The following is a 19,210-nucleotide window of genomic DNA, read 5'->3' as shown; positions in this document are numbered from 1 at the left end:
AGGATTGTTAAAACAATCCCTTCCAGCCCCAAAACCAAGGACACCTGACAGCTTCAGGCCCAAAAAGTGTAAACAGTGAATTGATGGAGCAAACTGAGAGGATGGGACTTCATTAACTGAAGCTGTGATTGGGCAATTAACCCCGATGTGGACATGGACCAAAACTTATAAAAGGGTGAAAACTCGTGACATGGAGTCTATATTGTGTCCATTTTGGGTCCATCCTGGGTGCAGCCTCAGCTGAGCTCTTGCACTGCCCAAGGTGATCCTTTGAAGGCTTTTTAATAAATCCCCACTTTATTCCTTTAACTCTGCCCAGCCTCTGTTCCAGTGGCCTCTCAAGGCATCAACTGACAGGGCTGGGCCAGATCACATCCGAAAGCATCGGCCGCTGGCTCATCCACCTTCCCAACAGCTCTTCCCTTTCCTACAGAGCTTCCCTGCTTGGCCAAGGAATGTTAAAAGCTGGCTGATTCCATGCAAGAAATTCATGGATCCTGGAATCCCAGACTGGTTTGGGTTGGAAGCGATCTTAAAGCTCATCCTGCTCCTAACCTGTGGCCAGGGACACCTTCCACTGCCCCAGGGTGCTCCAAAGCCTGGCCTGGGACACTTGCAGGGATGGAAGTGATGAGATGAAGCCACTTGTCCACGGTGTCCGTGGCAGGGAAACTTCCTCAGCCTCCACCCAAAACAGTCAGGAAAATGGGAGAAAGGAAGGAAGAAGCAGTGCAGGAATCGCTCCTGCAGGAAGAGGTGTGGCACATCCCCTGAGGGTGGCACATCCCCTGTGTCCTAAGGGATGCCTGGCCAGCCTTGGGAATTCTCTCTGCTTTCACCTTCTTGCTGCTTTGTCTCAGTCTGTCCCCCCAGAACTCCAGAGCTTCAATCCCCATGCCCCTAATCCCAAACCATTGAGATTGGGAAGGAAAACAAGCCTGGAAAATGTTCCTGCACCAGCTGAGTGCTCCGTGCAAAGAGAAACACCAGGAAAGGCTGCAGGAACCACAGAGCCTGGAAAAGCCTGGCAGAACCAGAGCCTGAACCACAGAGGGTGCTGAACTCCCCAGAGCAAAATCCCAGCTAAAGATCAGGCTCCTGAAATCCTGGATCATGTGGAATTCTCCAGCACTGCCGGAGGAGGGAACAAAGCCACGGCAGGAAAGGTTTCAGAGCACGAGGGGATTTTTTTAGAGCTGCTGCAGATTTTTATAGAAAGCAAACCCACGGCCTGGCAAGGAGGGAAAACGTGATTCCAGCCAGGCCTCGTGCCTCTGCTCCACGTTCCCAGCAAAACAAGAAGGGAGGATCTGGCATGTGGATATGGATCCCTCACATTCCCAGCCCTGTTCTCACTGCATCAGGGATAAAATTGCTATTTTCTCCTCCAGGAGCAAGATGAGGCTCTGAGGAATTTGCTGTTTTCTTCTCCAGGAGCAAGATTCCCTCTGAGCGACTTGAGGGACTCTGAAGTCCTGAACTTCCCGTTCTTGTGGAATGTATGAAAAAGGCACAAAAAAAGCACTAAATTCCTCGAAACTGGACCAGCCTCCGAAGCCCTGATTCAGACAAGCCCTAAAGCACCTTCTTCCTTAATTCCAAGAGAAAACATGGACTTGGAGAAAAACCTGTGAGTTTCTGCTGTGCTGAACTCAGGGCTGTAAATATTTATTCTGAATTCTGACAAGGACAAGCAACCGAGCCAGGAAATTTAATACCTCCTCAGCTAAGGATGATAATGGACTACAAAAACTCTGGGATGTAGAACACTAAATAAATAAAGTTAATAAATTTCCTGTCTGAGATCCCACCTGTCCAGGATTAGATCCTCTGAGGAACTGATTCCATAAAGGGAGTTTTGGAAACGTTTTGCCTGTGGAAAACCTGCCACAGCCAAAGGAGTTGGCAATTTAAGGAATCCCTGACCAGAAATCCATCACTGCCTGGGAATTTTGGGGTGGAACAAGTGAAACTTGGGTGTCTCTTTTGCTGCTGGCTGCCAGAGCGTCACCTTACCTCCGTCCAGGAGGGACCCAGCGGGACCCATCCCACTCCAAGGGCCACCTGCCAGCGGGTGCTGCAGAGAGATGTGGCTGGCACCTAGAGGAAGGTGGACGGGAATGTGAGGGGAGTTCATTGGCACAAACAGAAAAAAAAAAAGAAAAAGAGAAAAAAAATACTTTGTCTGCAGCGAGGCTTGGCTAAAAAAATACTAAATAATAATAATAATAATAAAAAAATAAAAAAATTAATTAAAAGCCAAAATGAGAAACATAATTAAAAAAAAAAAAGCCAATGGAATGCAAAATCTGGGAGTAAAAGATGCTGGGGGAAAAAAAAAAAATCCGGCAGAAACAGCAGTGTGGCATTAAAATTGGTGCAATAAAAGAGCAATAATGGGGCTGGAGTTTGTGCAACCAACTCCTGATCCCTGTGCTGGAATGGTCACCCTCTCCTGGGATAGCTGGCCTGGGCACGAGCTGGGAGAGCTGGGAGGGCAGGGAGGAGCTGCTTGGCACTTACTGCGAGGGCCGGAGCCAGCCCCGGTGTCGAAGTAGGAGAAGAGAGAGTCCAGCTCGTCCGGGCAGAAGAGCGAGTCCCGGCGGAACTTCCTCTCCAGGGTGGCGGCTGCTTCACACGGGAAATTCAGAGTTAGTGAGAGACAATTCCCCAGCTGGGTTTGCTCTCCCAGCGCCACGCTGGGGTCACACAGCCCAAAATAGCACAAACTCCTCACCAAAGAGCAGCCAGAACCTTCCTATGAACCCAAAATATCAGAGATGACTGACCAGAGTCATCCCAGAGCAGCCAGAACCTTCCTAAGAGCCCAAAATAGTACAAACTCCTCACCAAAAAGTAGCCAGAACTTTCCTAAGAACCTAAAATAGCAAAAACTCCTCAGCAAAGCTATCCCAGAGCTCTGGGAGCAGCCAGAACCTTTCCAAAGAAACCAAGAAAGAACAAACTGATGACCAGTCATCCCCAAGCAGCCAGAACCTTCCTAAGAACCCAAAATATCAGAAATGTCTGACCAGAGTCATGCCAGAGCAGCCAAAACCTTCCTAAGAACCCAAAATAACACAATTTTTTGACCAAAGCCATCCCAGAGCAGCCAGAACCTTCCTAAGAACCCAAAATAACACAATTTTTTGACCAGAGTCATGCCAGAGCAGCCAGAACCCTTCCTAAGCACAGCATCTCTCGCAGAGGTAAATCAAAAAGGATTTAAAATCTGTTTCAAAGCAGGAATCTGAAGACAAAAAGTGCACAAAGCGAGCTTGGACATGGCAGGGTCACCCTGGTGATCCCCTCGAGCCACAGGAACCTCCTTGAACAGCTGCAAAACATCAGGAAATGGCTTTAAAAACCACAATTTGTGCAATTTCACTCAGAGCTGCGGCAGGTCCCGGGAGGGAACGGGGATCCCAGGGATCTGGGGATACTTATTTATAAATATTTATTTTATTAATAAGTATGTATTGTTGGCTTTTGCTATTTTCTGTTGGCTTTTGCAAATTATTATTTTTAATCACAACGATTTTGATATAGTACAGTTTATAACCACTTTTAACTGCTTTAATATAATATAATTTATCACCTAACCCTGTGTAGCTTGTATATATTAGTGTGATAAATGCATATTATATAATATATGTATTAAGCGTGATAAATACATTATATATAATATAGTTAATAAGCTTATTTTTAATCACTATAATTTTTTAATAAATAATTATAAATTATGTATTATAAGTAATAGTATAAATTAATTATTTACTATTTCCTACTAGTTATTTAATTGATAATTTAATTGAATTAAGATATTATTAATTACCTATAAATTTATAAATATAATTTTATAATTTATAAATAAATTTAAATCTAAATTATAAATATTATAAATAATATTATAAATATGTACAGTTTATTTATACATTTATAACTATGTTTATATATAGAAATATTTTGGCTTTGGCAAAATATTAAAATTAAATATTAATAATAAATATTAAATAATTATAAATAAATATTAATAATAAATAGTAAATATTAAGATGGAGACAGTGTGTAATGTTAACTTTTACAGAAGTAGCTAATGCTTTCATTTGTGAAAATAGCTGACAATGGTGAGAATAATTCCGATAATTTTGTAAAATAGCTGATGGTGATTTAATGGATTAATGGAGCATCTTATCTGTATTGAAAAGCAGCAGGAAAATAAACAGTGAAAGAAGGTAGGCAAGGAGGAATTTACCACTGACCCTATCAAAAACCTCCTTGTGAAGATATAAAATACCTAAATTCCACCTGCATTGTGACATGTGCTTTAGGAACTCAGGACAAGGGTTGAACCAAGCAGAATTCCCAGAACATGGAACTCAAAGGCAAATTTGAATATATTAAATCCTCATCAATATGCATTTAACCAAATGCAATGAAAAATTAGGTAAGAAAATTGTTTAAAGCTAACTGGAGTGCCTCTGGGAGATTAGCAAGCACCCAGCACTGTCCCTTTTATCCCTTATTAAAATTTATTAAATTAAATGTTATTTAAAATGCATTAAGTTATTATTATAATTTACCATTAACATTATATTTATACAATATGTAACTTAATATTTATTATTAAATTAAAACTTATTCTTTCATATAATAGATTATTATTTATATATAATAATAGAATTTCACATTATATATAATTTTCTATATAATTTTATACAATTTACTATTAATAATTTTTATTATATATATTTTCTATATCTAATATATAATGATATAAATATAAATAACATACATTATTATATATTATTAGTTTATATAGATATTACCTATTAACTTTATAATATATTATAACATATATTATATTATAATATATATAATTTATATATGAATATTATATATAATATATAGTATATATAAACATTATACATAATTATATATAAATATTATATGTAATTATAACTATAAATATGTATTATTATATTTATTAAATACATTTTAAAGTAGATAAATGTAAATAATATATATTATATATTGTATAATAATATTAATATATTACTACTATATTATTTATCATAATTTATTTATTATTATAATAGATTCTATAGAAATAATATATATTAAATATATATTATTTATAATAAATAAAATAGAATAAAATAGAATAAATAGAAATAAATAGGATAAAAAAATATAATCTAAAGATATAATAAATGAATGAATAGAAGAGATATATATATATATACACACACACATATATATATATACACACATATATATATAATTAAGGAGCATTGAATGTTCCCAAGCAGGAGCCCTGTTTCGGCAGGGCCAGCGGGAGGTGCCCACCTGAGGCCAGCATGGCGGGGGAGGCACTGCCCGGTTCCTGGCGGTATTTCCTGCGTGCCGTGGGCGCCCTGGAGCTGCTGTTGTGTCTCTGGCACTTCTTGACGCACCAGCGCCGCGGTTTGCGCTCGCTCTCCGCCAGCACCTCCCCGCCCGGCAGCTTCCTCAGGAACTTCTTCTCCACGTACTTCACCTTGATCCAGGCCTCCTTGTCCTGCCTGAGGGAGGGACAGCACAGGAACGGCAATTTAGAGCATCTGGCCAAAGCCACCATGAGGGGATGCAGCTGCTGCTTTGGGGCTTTTTGTCCACCCGAGGCCTAAAATTCCCAATTTCTGAAACTTCCAAAAGAGGCATTTCAGCCCTCTGAGGGAACTGGGCTCACCCAGGGCAGCCATGAGGGGATGGAGCTGCTGCTCTGGGGTGTTTTGTCCACCCGAGGCCTAAAATTCCTATTTCTCAAACTTAAAACTTGTCCCGTTTCAAAACACAACCAAAAGGGGGTGGTTGAGGGTGGACTGAGATGTTCAGCCCCAGGTGCTTCAGGAATTTGGGAGGTCCCAAATTGGGGCTAAATCCTGCAATTCCTGGTTCCCAGGCATGTTCCAATGCCCCACAAGAGCCCAGCCCAGTGAGTGGGATGGGATGAGGTACCTGAGGCATTTGGAGCCTGGTTTTCCATGGATTTGGGGGTACTGGGCTTGCCCAAAGCAGCCACGAGGGGATGGAGCTGCTGCTCTGGGGCATTTTGTCCACCTGAGGCCCAAAATTCCCATTTCTCCAACTTAAAATTGTCTCTTTTTTTTGGTTGTTGCAAAGCTTGACCAAAAGGTGCAGGGGTTGAGTGGAACGAGATGTTCAGCCCCAGGTACCACCACAAGTTTTAGATATTTGGGATACTCCCCAAATCGGGGGCAAATCCTGCAATTCCTGGTTCCCAGGCACATTCCAACATCCCAGCGACCACCATGAGAGCCCAGCTCAGTGAGTGGGATGGGATGGGGGTACCTGAGGTACCTTCAGCCCTCTGAACCTGGTTTTCCATGGATTTGGTGGCACTGGGGCTGCCGTGGGGACCCCTGAACGTGCTTTTCCATAGATTTTGGGGCACAGCTCACCTGGAGCTCCCTGCTGTTGGTTTCTTCAGCCCCAGCTCCTCACACTGTGCCTCGTAAATCTGGTTCATGGTGCTGTTGCCCAGCTCACACATCAGCTGAAAGTGAAATTCAGGGAGGGAGTTAAAGCCTCAGTGAGGAATTCCAGGGAATCCCTGGATTCCCACCATTTCTGCCTGGCTGGTAAAATCGAGCACTCACTTTGAGCAGCTCCGGCTCCCAGGAATCCAGCGTGAGGGATCGGACCTTGGAGCAGTGAACACCCAGGCTCCTGCTCAGCCAAGAGGAAGAAAATCCAAAAATTATTATAATTCCACAAACCCAGAATTTCCCTAATGAGGTTAGTCCAGTTCTTAATTATCTCTGTGCAGATGGAGCTAAACCAGGGGTGCTGTGCATAGAAACCACACAGTGACAATTCCTGCTGGATCTCTTGGCACAAACTGCATCAGCTGCAATTCCAGCTCCACCACTTTCCCTGGGACCCCATCCCTGGCCATTTTCCCTGGGATCCTGCACTCCATCCCTGCTTCTTTTCCCTGGGATCCTGCACTCCATCCTTGGCCATTTTTCCTGGGATCCTGCACTCCATCCATGGTCATTTTTCTAGGAATCTTTTAGTCCACCCCTGGCCATTCTGCCCAGACCCCTGCACTCCATCCCTGGCTGTTTTCCTGGGATTTCCCCCTGGAATCCCACAGCCCAGCAGCACCTGTGGATCCCGGAGCACTCGATGCACAGCAGGATGCCCAGGTTGATGCTGGCCCAGCGAGGGTCTGGCTGCCCACAGTCACAGCACTGGTCGTTCCCAGGGACGCTCTGCACTCTCTGCAGGATTGTTTCCCCCTTCCCGCCGCGCTCCCGGGAATCTGTGGCCGAGTCGATGCTGCTGGTGGAGGGGGAGGCTGTTCTGTCCAGCCTCTGCAGGGAAAAGCAAGAAATCAGGATATGAACACCTCAAACACGCCTGGAGGAGACTGAACTGGGCTTAGTTTGATGCCTTGGAGGGGCTCTGAAGGAGTGGGATGGTAATTTAGGATTTCAGCTTTTCTATTTTCCATGGATTTGTAACCCTGCAGCTCTTCAGTGCAGAACTCTACACTCCACACACAGTGGGAGCTGCTGCCTTCCCATTTTGGGCAGACACAGCAATTCCTCTCCAGGCCTGGGAATCAAGGACACCTCACTGCCCCAGGCCTGAGAGATGGAAACAAAAGTGAGTTGGGGACAGCAAACTTGGGGTAAATTCCTTCATTTCCTGAAGCTGGAATTGGAGGATTAACCCCTGGTATGTAAATAAATAAACAAACTTATAATTGCCTAAAAACTTGTGACCATTGTCCATCTTGGGTGTGGCTTTCTGACTGGCCAAAGCCGTCAATAAATCCCCACTTTTATTCTCTTAACCTTGCCCAGCCTCTGTTCCAGGCAGCCACTCCAAGGCATCAAGCTGACAAAGGGAACAGGGAATTCTGGCTTTTCCATGGGTTCTCCTTCACCTCGATGTAGTAGCTGTCGGGGCTCTCCCGGTAGGCAGACGCGATGCTGGCTTGCACAGCCTGGATCCAGGCCTGGCGCAGCTTCTCGGAGTCAGCCTGCAGCATGCAGCTCCTGGAGAGCAGGGAGGGGAGCCAAAAACCACAGGGGATATTTGGGGTCAGGCTGTTGTTCTTCATCCTCAGCACAGGCATTGCAAAAATTAACCCTGCAAGCTTGCAGTGTTCCCTCTCCAAAGCCTCCAGGTAAAAATTAAACCCACAAAGTTGGGGTGTTCTCCCTTCAACCCCTTCAGGCAAAAAATCACCCCATAAGGTTGGGGTGTTCCCTCTCCAAACTTTCCAGGTAAAAATAAACCCCACAAGGTTGGACAGCCAGAGGTGCTCCCAATCCAAACCCTCCAGGAAAGTCTGGAAACTGTTTTTAAAAGCTGGGCATGATAGAACTGGGCATTATCTATCAAGTATAAATTATCAACAGAAATAATGAATGTTATATGAATAATATAATAGATATAGTTATACAATCAGATCCAGCTTCTGGGGGAGTCTGAGGAACTTCCCAGGGATTCTGGCATCTCCCAGCCAAAATTTAGCAGGCCAGGGCAGCCTCTGCTCAAATCTCAGCCCAGCCCAGGGAGCCCTGGGGAGCCCCAAACTCACTTGGTGGGGGAGACGACCTCGAAGCAAAACCTCCTCTCGATGTCCTCGCAGGGTTTGACCGTGCAGAGCCTCAGGTCCTCCACCACCACGGTCAGGACATCCTGGGGAGACACAGCAGGGCTTGGGGGGGCTTGGAGGGCCTGGGGCACAACTGAGAAACTCCTGCCCAGACCCTCCAAACTCCCTCCTACCCAAAACCTCCAAACTCCTGCCCAAATCCCCCAAATTCCTGCCCAAACCCCTCCAACTCCTTCCCAAGCCCCTCAAACCCTCTCAACCTCCTGCTCAAACCCCCCAAACACCACAAACTCTTTCCCAAACCCCCCAGACTCCTGCCCAAGCTCCCAAATTCCTTCCCAAACCCCCAAACTCCTGCCCAAGCTCCCAGACTCCCGCCCAGCCCCTCCTGGCCCAAGCTGAGTGTGCCGAGAGCAGAGCCAGCCCCTCCCCAGGTAATTCCAGGGCCACAGGAAGGGATTTTATGGGAATAAAATCACCCAAGATCACGTCAGGTTTGCTGGGCACCTCCCCAACCACCTGCACTGAGCAGGAAGATCGAATCCAAATGAAAGAATTACTTAATAAGCAATTTTTAATAAAGAATTCTTTAATAAATATTTGCTGCCCTTTTCCAACCCTGGAGCACGCTCGTGGCCTTGCTGTCCCTCTGACCTAAATCCCCACTCCCTGCAGGACCCCCCAGCCAAGCAGTTGGTTAATGAAGCAGTTGGTTAATTAATTAATTAACCACTTGGTTAATCCCCTGCTGTCACCTGGGGCAGCCCCACTGACCTTTAGCTTCTTCTGGTAGACCAGCTGGCTGTTCTGGATGGAAAACCACCTCCTGAGGGGGGACAGACACACAGACAGACATCAGGGCTTCCCCATTAAAAATTACAATTTTAATGAGGTTTTGGAATAGATTAAATAAATTAATTAATTAAATACAATTAACTGTTTGTGCACAAAAACTGCCTGTTTTTTGCAAGGGAAACAAAAATGAGGCTTGGAATTAGAGATTTCTGAAGGGGTTGGATAAGAATTCCTTCTCTTTGAAGCTTCCCCTGGTGCTGAGGAGGCAGGGGAAGGGAATTCCAGGGAAATCTGGTGTCATTCCTTGTCCCTCAGGCTCCCTGGCAGGGAAGGAGGGAGCAGCTCCAAGGCTCTGTTGGAGCCTCCATTAAAAATCATTTAATTTATTTAACAACCTGATCATCTTCAGGGAAAGCAGAGAAAAACATTCCCAGCAGGAAGAAAACACTGGGATGTGCTCACTGACCTGAGCACAGAGTCATTCATGGATTACACATGAATGTAAATTTTTGCTCTGCTGGCAAAAAACAATAAAAAATTGTCAGGGAAAAGGAGATAAAACGGAATTCTCTGCCTTTTGTCACAGCTGAAACATCAAAGAGATAAAAGAATTTGACAGATGTGGGGTAAAAATGGGAAAATCCAGGTGACTGGAGGGTGTTCCATCCGTGTGGGATGAGCTGGATGAGCTGAGAAGGTTCAGAGAGGCTGCGCTCAGCTCCACTCCAAGTCAGGATATTTTGGGATTTGGGGAGGATTTTGCTGCTCCAGGGAGAGGGAGAAGCTGAGCACAGCGAGGAGGTGATGAGTGGGCTCCAGGAGCTGGGAAAAGCTGGGAATAGCTGGCTGTGGGTGGGAATGAAGACAGGGACAGAGCTGCGGCAGGCTGCTGCCTGCTGGGACTGGGCTGGGGAAGGATTTCAGGAAGAAAATTGGGATTTGAAGGCAGGGAACAAACTTGGAGCCGCTGAGGCAGAAGAGGATGGTGTTCCCTCCAGGATAAGCACCCTTTGGAGGGATCCATGAATTCCCAGGGAGTTTCTAGGGGAGAGGAATAACTCCAGGTAAATCCTGTCCCAAGAGCCAAGATCTTGGATTAACCTGGCACATTTTGAGATGGCATTTGCTCCACATGTGGTGTGATAGAAGCAGCTATGGAGCAAGGCTGGATCAAGGGAAACACCGAGCAGGAAATCCTGAAATGTGCATAAAAACTCAGCCCAGACACCTCCCCACAGCTCTGAACCCCAGCAGAGCCTTGGAGCTGCTCCCTCCCTCCCTGCCAGGGAGCCTGAGGGACAAGGACTGATGTTAAATTTCCCTGGAATCTCCTCAACCTCGGAAAGATTTGAAGAGAAGGAATTCTTATCCAAGCCTTTCAAAAATCTCTAATTCCAAGCCCTTTTTTCCATGCAAACAAAGGCAGTTTCTGTGCATAAAACCAGTTTGTTGAAGCTTTTAATTAATTCATTTATTTCACGTATCTATTCCAAAGCCTAAGCACAGCCCAGCCGCGCTGGATGCCCTGTGTGGATCCCATGGCCAATTAAAAGATCCCCAATTCTTGTCTCATTCCCTGTTGTGTGAGAGGAGGGAACATGGCTGAAACCAGCATCGATCCCAGGTATCAGAAACTCCCCAGAAGAGTCGGAATCTTTCTGCACAACCACTCCTGACCCTCTCAGGAGACACCAAACACAAAAATATCGAGCAGGGGTGGAAGGTGAAGCTCTGCTCCCACTTTTCCACATCTCTGGCAACTCCAGAGGAGCTCCCAGATGGAATTTTTCTCCATTCCTAAAGGCAGGCTCAGGGCACGGAAAGCTATTTCTGGCAGCACAAATTCACACACGTGAATTCACGATTCTCACATCTCCCCATCCCAAAATGGACAGGTTGGATCCTCTTGGAACATTCCCTGCGTTGGGATATTTCCCTAAATTGTTAGAAATGCACTTTAATTCTGCAAAATTGCTATAAAAGCATTTTAATTCCTGTAAATTGCTATAAATGCACTGCGCCCTCTCTTCCTTGGGAGGATCCTGGTCATTATTCCATTGTGAAAACCACTAAAACTGCAAAAAATCTCAAACCAACCTCATTTTAATGATATGAATGATTCATCTTTTAGCTCAAAATCCTTCCAGTGATGCTAAGATCTCACTAGAAGGGAACTGTGCAGAGTCTCAGCCCGAAGATCAGGTGGAATTTGAATTCTTTCTCACCTGTTCCATGTTTTGAAGGCGTTGCTGGCTCTCTTGAAGAGGTAACCTTCCATCACCACCCCGTTGGGGGCATCCACGTTGAACTCCACCTTGGAGTCATCGTAGGAGAAGTCCTGGAAAAAGGGAAGAGACTCAGATTCTGACAGGATTTCTGGGATCAGGATGGAAATGGTTTAATAAAACATCAAAAAGAGACAAATCTGCCAAAATCCCCAAGTTCAGAGCCGTCAGTTCCTGAGGTGCAGTAATGGATTATTCCCATCCCAGAAAATTTATTTATCCCTGTTTTTGTAACAAAGTGCTGGACATGCTGCATTTCCCTCCCCTGGCAGCTTATGAGGAGAGAATCAGAAGGGTTTATCCTCAGGAGCGCTGAAAATTCCCAATATTTGGGTCAGGCTGAGGTGGGAAATGAAGCAGGGGGTGCTTGTCACAGAGTGAGGTGACAGCGCTGCAGGGAGCCAGGATGGACCCAGCCCCAGCCTTGGCCCAGAAGGAAAAGGGGAGAATTCCAGAGCCCCAGTGATGCCTTTGGGGGCTACCTAAAAACAGAGGCCAGACAAATTTAAGAGAATAAAAAGCAGTTCTATTTATCAAAGGACCTTCAGGTGCATTTAGGGCAGGCAAAACCACCCAAAATGAACCACAGCTCATGGGTTTTTATCCTTTTCTAAGTTGGGTCCATTTGCAGATTGGGGGTTAATCCTCCAATTCCAGCTTCAGGAAATGAAGGAATTTACCCCAAGTTTGCTGTCCCCAACTCACTTTTGTTTCCATCTCTCAGGCCTGAGGCAGTGAGGTGTCCTTGATTCCCAGGCCTGGAGAGGAATTGCTGTGTCTGCCCAAAATGGGAAGGCAGCAGCTCCCACTGTGTGTGGAGTGTAGAGTTCTGCACTGAAGAGCTGCAGGGTTACAAATCCATGGAAAATAGAAAAGCTGAAATCCCAAGGCTTTGCCATTCCCAAGCTGTCCTTGGATGCCACCTCCCTGTGGCACCAGTCAGAGGCGATTTGTCACCCCAGCCAGAGCTCATGGATGCTGACATTTCTGGCAGCTGGGGAGCAGGACACGGAGCAGAGGGTAGAGCAGCTGCTCTCCAGCTCGGCATCCTCACCCCTGAGCCATTTTCTGCCTCGTTCCCAAGAGAAATTAGGTCAGGAAAGCGAAACCGCTCCTGTGCCCCGCGGCACGCCACGGCTGCTTGCCGATGCCGCTTCCCTCTCCAGCACAAATATTCCAAAGGTTCCAAGACCCTCTAAATGCCATTCCCGGCTCGGCAGCAGCCCCTGGAGATGCTCTGTTGCCTGGCAACGAGCACTCAGCTCTCATGAAGATGAGTTATTTCCACAAATGTGCCTGGGAGGTGTCAGGATAAGAATAACACAGATCCAGGAGGAGCAGATCCAACGGGACAGGATGGAGGAACTCTTGGAAAAGCAGCAGGATGCTCAGTCCAGCCCTGGAAAGTGCTGCAAGGCACCCAAGTCCAGGGGTTTTGGCTCAGTTTTTCCTCTCAGATCTTTCACATCCACAGGGCAAAGCCCCAGCAGGGATTTTCCCGGCTGCTCGTGGATGTTGGATTTTCGTGGGGCTGCTCCAAACTGACAATTCCAGGAGTTTGATGAGGATCTGCACTGATTTGTGTCTGCATGGGCTCATGGTGAAAAACACAAACATCCCAAAAAGCTCAGTAAAAGCTGCAAAGTGCCCATTTTTATGGGAATTTTTTAAAGGGAATTTTTTAAAGGGAATTTTTTAAAGGGAATTTTTTAAAGGGAATTTTTTAAAGGGAATTTTTTAAAGGGAATTTTTTAAAGGGAATTTTTTAAAGGGAATTTTTTAAAGGGAATTTTTTAAAGGGAATTTTTTAAAGGGAATTTTTTAAAGGGAATTTTTTAAAGGGAATTTTTTAAAGGGAATTTTTTAAAGGGAATTTTTTAAAGGGAATTTTTTAAAGGGCTGTGCCTCACTTTGAGGAAGAGTTAAAATCAGGGGGAATGTGTAAATACAATCCCCTGCCTCCTCCTGAATCCATCATTTCCTGGGTGGAAATGAGGATAAATGCTGAGGAGTGCAAGAGGAACAGATGGGCCCCACCAGTAAATCCAGTAAAAACCAGTGCAGCCAAGCCAGGTGTAAGTTTAACCTGGATGAGCCGGGATTTGGAACACCTGCAGCCCTGGGATTGGAGCTGGGAAGGGGAAATCCCACAGGATTTCCTTGGATTCCAAAGGATCCTTGCCTTTGGAGAGCTCTGAGCCGCACTTTGGGAACATTCCACCCCAAAACCCACCCCAAAGGTGGCTCAGGGAAGGAGCCCCGGGCCAAATTCTGTTCCTTTTCCTGCTGCTCAAAACCTCCCTTCCAATCCCCAAAAATTCCTGAGTGCAGAGCAGTAACCAGAGCTGGGAAATGGATTTGGAAATCAGCTACAAATTGTTATAAATGGCAACACAGTTGGCTTTTGCAAGTTATTCTTGATTACAAAGGTTTTGATATAGTATCATTTGTAATCTCTTTTAACTGCTTTTTGATACAGTATAATTTGTTAGTTTTTATATGTACTGTGCATAAAAACAGTAAATATATAATATACTTATAACCTATTATATAATAATATCATGTAATATATAATATACATAATCTAATATAGATAATATATAAAAACAATACTATAAATAGTAATGTGATAAATACATGACCAGCACTAAATATTGCCCCTTTTATCCCTTACTAAACTTTTTAAAATTGAAAAGAATGACTCCAGTTTCACCCAAAATGAGGGGAGAAGGACCAGTCTGCCCAGCAGCCTCAGGGACACTTTGTTCCATCCCACTGCTGGGAGCGCCTGAAATCTTTGCCACAAAGCCCTGGGGAGTGTTGAGACACGAATGAAGGGAAAGGGGAGAGAAAAATCTGAATTTATCCCCGTGATCAGGTGAATTTTCCTGTTCTCAGCCAGGCCAAGGCCTAAAGGGGGATGGACAGAGATGTCTGAAAGGGAAAAACACGACAAAAACTAGGCAAATTCCAGTTTAAAATGTGAAATTCCTACACCAGCTCCTGTCTCAGCCCAGCCGGGGAATTTTCTCCCCACAGCTACTGCAAATGTCTGGAAAAAATAATTATCAGAACATTTCTTGAGAGCTGATCCATGGTTTGGACTCTGGCTGAGGTGATCCCCAATGTCTGAGCATGAACCCCCTCAAGTGCCAAACCTGCTTTTAATGGGTCCCTGGATCTGTTCCATCCACTGAAAGACCTGGAGCAATATTTATCTCTAAAATACAGCAATATTTGAATGCAGGATTTTAATAAAGAAACCTTTTCTTGAAATCTCCCCACTCACTGCTGCTTTTAGTGTGTCCCTGGACCTGTTTTATCCACTGAAAATTTGGATCCTGTTAATTCTTGGGAATAATGGAAAGGTCCTGGCTGGCAGAGCAGCAGCTCTGGCTCCCAAGGGATGCAGTGGAAAACCTTCTCTTCTCCCTCTTTCTCCTTTCCCTTCTAAGATTTATCCCTAAAATACAGCAAGATTTTAATGCAGGATTTTAACAATTTCCTGCAGGATTTTTAGCATTTTCCTGCAGGATTTTACTAACCAACCTTTTCCTGAACCCTCCCCACACTCTTTGGGCTGATTTATTCACTCTGCTTTTGTCACCTCCTTGTCTACAAATTTCTGACACAGAAAAGATTTCCCAGGATTGGGATCTGAGACAGCAAGAGCAGAGCCAGGCAGGATCGCTCTGCTCCAAGGAATGGGACACATTCCCAGATGAGACATCAATCTGTACTTCCCAGGAAATCCCTGGGATCAGCCTGAATTCCCAGCCTGGGAGCTGAGATCCCTCGGGAATGACCCCACCGAGCAGCAAGGAAGGGACACATTCCCAGGACACATCCAGAGGGATGGGGGGAATAAAAAGGACATTCATGGGGATGATTTCCAAGCTGAAAATGGGAATTAAAAAGCCAGCATGGGCACAGATGGGCTCGGGAATGAATTAAAAGGAAAAGAGATTTAAAAAAAAAAAAAAAAAAAAAAAAAAAAAAAAAAAGAGGGAGAAAATCCAATTTGAAGGCAGCCTCATGGCTCACCCAGGAAATTCCCTGTCCAGTTCCAGACCCAGAAGAGTTCCTCCAATTGCCCCTCTGGAAGGAGCATTTTGTGCAAAAATCTTCCTTGTGCAAAGGAAATTATTAAATCCAAACCCCCTCCAGCTCCAGCGAGCAGATTTCATGTGGAGAGTGAAGCTGGAGTCAGCTCAGAATCTTTGGAGGAGGGAATTTTCTATGGAAGGAGCTTTCCATACCCACTGGAGCAGGGAGGTCTCACTTCAAGGTTCATTCCTACCCCCAAAATCACAAGCCCTGGCTGCAAGCAGATCAAACCTCTCTCTAAAACACCAACACTTGCTTCAAAACCTTTCCAATAAACACAATCTCTGCAGCAAGAGTGATTCTTCCTGAAATTCCCTGAAAATCCACAGCCTTATTCCCTCAGTTATCCATTCCAGGCTGAAATAATGCTGAATAAAATGGAATTTTCTCTGCAACAACTTGATTTTTACAGATTGAAACCCCCCCCAAACATCAGCAAGCACAGGCAGGGAATCATTTCAGTTCAGCTGAGTTTAGATATTAAAATAAAAATATTTCCTACCACCAAACTGCCACATTTTATTTTATTATTTTATCATTTTGTTTTCCATCAGCAGCAAAACAGGGAATGCTTTCCCTCTTGGAAGACAAAGAATTTATCCCAAAGAATCCTCTTGGAGTGATCGATAATGCTCAATTATTGAACAATGACATAATTTCCACTCTCACTGCATTATTTACATGGCCAGGCATGGAAAAACTCCTGGAGGAGAACTGGGAATTGTGCCCAGTTTGGGCTGTTTGATTCCCAACAAAATAATCCCAAAGGAATATTCCCATTCCCTAAAGGTGCACACACACCCCTCACACACACACAAACACAACGTTCCCGTGTTCTCTGCTGGTGTGTAAATTCCCAGCTTTTCTGGCTCTGTAAATCCATGGACAATCCCAGCCCCTCCGAGGCAGCCGGAATTTGGGAATTTGGAGGCCAAATCCCACTCACAAACCCTTTTGTCTCCCTGTTTTCCCGGTGCCAGAGGCTCTCCCTGCTCCAGAGCTTTCCCAAGCCCAGCGATAAACCCAGCAGCAAAGCTGAGCTTGGCTTTGGGGTCACACCAAAGTCCCACAGCCACAATCCCCCTTCCCAACCCCTAAACTTTCGGGATTTTCCTTACCAGGAGATATTCCAGCCTGCCAAAAATCTTCATTTTCGGGAAGGAGCGAGGGAAGGAGGCTCTGGTGCCTTTCCTGGAGAGCAGGAGCAGCTCCGCGTCCTCTCCCTCCTCCTAGAGCAGCATCCCCGTGGGCTGGCAGTGAAGGAGGGATTTGCTTTTCACAGCTCTTTTTCCCTTCCCTCCTCCCCCCGTTCCCTTTTGGGAAGCTCCGGCTCTGGCACAGAGCAAAGGACGCCTGGTGGCCCTTGGGGACCACCTGCTCCCCCCTTCCCGAGCCTCCTATTGAGAGGCAATCAGCTCGGAGCTGGCTTAATTATCATAATTACCATACAGCTGGCGGGGAGGGCAGGGAGAGGCCGGGAGCAGAGCAGGATGCGCTCCCAGGGAGCAACAGAGCCCGGTTTGTGCTCCCTGCCCGGCCCCTGGAGCACAGCCAGCCTCGGGGCAGCGCTTCCAGCCCGGGATTGTTCCCCACAGCTGGGCTCACTGAGGCTCAGAGCTCTCCATTCCCGAGCTGCTCCGGACTGGGAATGGGAACCAGCCTGGGAAGGAGGTTTTTGATAGCCCCATGTCACTAAAATCATGGAATTAAAGGTGGCAAAGCTCTCCAGGATCATTAATTCCAACCACAAACCCAGCACTACTGTGGGCACCGATTCTAGCAGGAATCAGTGGGCACCCATTCCACCAATTCCAGCCCCAGGAATCAGTGGAATCAGTGGGCACCCATTCCACCGATTCCAGCAATTCCAGCAATTCCAGCCCCAGGAATGGGTGCTGGAAGGGCTGGATGGGCCCAGGATTGTTCCCCACAGCTGGGCTCACTGAGGCTCAGAGCTCTCCACTCCATTCCCGAGCTGCTCTGGACAGGGAATGGGAACCAGGCTGGGAAGGAGATTCTGGAGAGCCCCGTGTCCCTAAAATCATGGAATTAAAGGTGGCAAAGCTCTCCATTAATTCCAGCACTGCTGTGCTCACACCAAACCACGCCCCAAGTCCCCTATCCACACATTTTTTGGACGCTCCAGGGATGGGGACTCCACCTGTTCCAACACCTGAGCACCCTCTGAGTGCAGAATTTTTCCCAAATTCCCAGTCTAAAATCTGCCACCCTCCCCTCAGTTTTGGTGCAGCAGAAGGTTCCAGGAAAAACAGGACCTGTGAGCAAGGCCTGCTTCAAACATTCCCATTTCCCTCCTCTTTTCCCACAGGGAAACATTCCCAGCTCTGTGTTTTCCACATTGAAAGAAAACAGATTTTGTGATGAATTTTTCTTTCCCAGCAGATTTCTTTTAATTGAAACAACAATGACAGAAAATGCTGCGGATCACTTCCTTCTGAACTTGGTTCTCAGAGAGCCAAGGACAATCCCATTCCCAGCCTTCAAAATCACAGTTCCCCACCCCAAAACCACTTCAAAAATTATTTAACCCAAATTTCCTCCCTTAGCAAGCTGCTTGGGGAAACACTAATGAGAAAATAAAGATATTTGTGCCATCACGCTAATTAAGCACAACAATATCCAAGTTTTTCCAGGGTTTTGTGGGCTCAGCTTGAAGATTCCTATTTTAATCAAAGCAGGTGATTTAAACAGAAAAATCAGCGGCCTTGATTTAAGCAGAGATCTTTTTTAAGGATTTGATTTAAATAGAAATTTTATTTAAAGAGGGTCCTGGTGCATCACAAAGGGAGAAGCAGCAGCACAGAGGGACTGAAAATGGTTCCAGGCAGGAAAATTGCAATGTGAAATTGCAGTGAGGATGCTCAGGTCCCTTCCAGGCTCTGGGCTTTTGTATCCTGATCGATCCTGAGCCTAATTGCTCCTTGTCCCTCTTGGAAGCTTCATTCCCTGCTGGCCAGGGAGGGGCTGAAGTGGAAAATCCAGGCTGAAGTGATTTTTCCAAGTCCCTTTGGATGAAGTCATGGCTCCCAGGGCAGCTGAGGGGTCACAAATGGATTCACCCCTCCCTCATGACTTCATCCATGCCCAGGGAATGTCACTCCTTGCAGTTCAAATTTCAATTTTGTGGCTTGTGCCATTTCGGAGGGAGAGCGTTAGAGGCCCCTTAGATCCTGTCTGAGCGCAGATATTGATCCCTGGGATATTGATTTTTGGGTATGGAATATTGAGTGCCTGCCAGATGTGATTCATCCACCAAAGCCCAGCTCCTCAAATCTCCAGGCACCAAAAAATCAGCCAAGGCTTGCTGTCCTCTCAGTGCTGAACCACGAGTGACCATCACAGCCAGAATTAAAAATCTGATTTT

The 19,210-nt window shown here is 45.6% G+C and overlaps 1 protein-coding gene across 6 annotated transcripts in view; it reads right to left on the bottom strand.

Moving 5' to 3' along the window:
* ACAP3 (ArfGAP with coiled-coil, ankyrin repeat and PH domains 3) overlaps positions 1 to 19,210 on the bottom strand; it is a 67,840-nt gene that overhangs the window by 6,878 nt on the left and 41,752 nt on the right. Inside the window, exons 10-19 of one of the 6 annotated variants that reach the window (XM_086860168.1) lie at positions 11,659 to 11,789; positions 9,413 to 9,464; positions 8,621 to 8,721; positions 7,961 to 8,072; positions 7,174 to 7,382; positions 6,663 to 6,732; positions 6,465 to 6,559; positions 5,350 to 5,564; positions 2,524 to 2,631; positions 2,017 to 2,100 (exon numbers count right to left, since the gene is read on the bottom strand). In XM_086860168.1, coding sequence (XP_086716294.1) covers positions 2,017 to 2,100; positions 2,524 to 2,631; positions 5,350 to 5,564; positions 6,465 to 6,559; positions 6,663 to 6,732; positions 7,174 to 7,382; positions 7,961 to 8,072; positions 8,621 to 8,721; positions 9,413 to 9,464; positions 11,659 to 11,789 — 1,177 coding nt within the window. The remainder of the gene's footprint in view (positions 1 to 2,016; positions 2,101 to 2,523; positions 2,632 to 5,349; positions 5,565 to 6,464; positions 6,560 to 6,662; positions 6,733 to 7,173; positions 7,383 to 7,960; positions 8,073 to 8,620; positions 8,722 to 9,412; positions 9,465 to 11,658; positions 11,790 to 19,210) is intronic. The other 5 variants (XM_086860169.1, XM_086860170.1, XM_086860171.1 and 2 more) reach the window with 5 other exon arrangements.

The sequence above is a fragment of the Cyanistes caeruleus genome, chromosome 22 (genome assembly GCF_971803275.1).
Source record: "Cyanistes caeruleus chromosome 22, bCyaCae1.hap1.1, whole genome shotgun sequence".
NCBI lineage: Eukaryota > Metazoa > Chordata > Aves > Passeriformes > Paridae > Cyanistes > Cyanistes caeruleus.
This window is presented reverse-complemented; position numbering and strand designations above follow the sequence as displayed.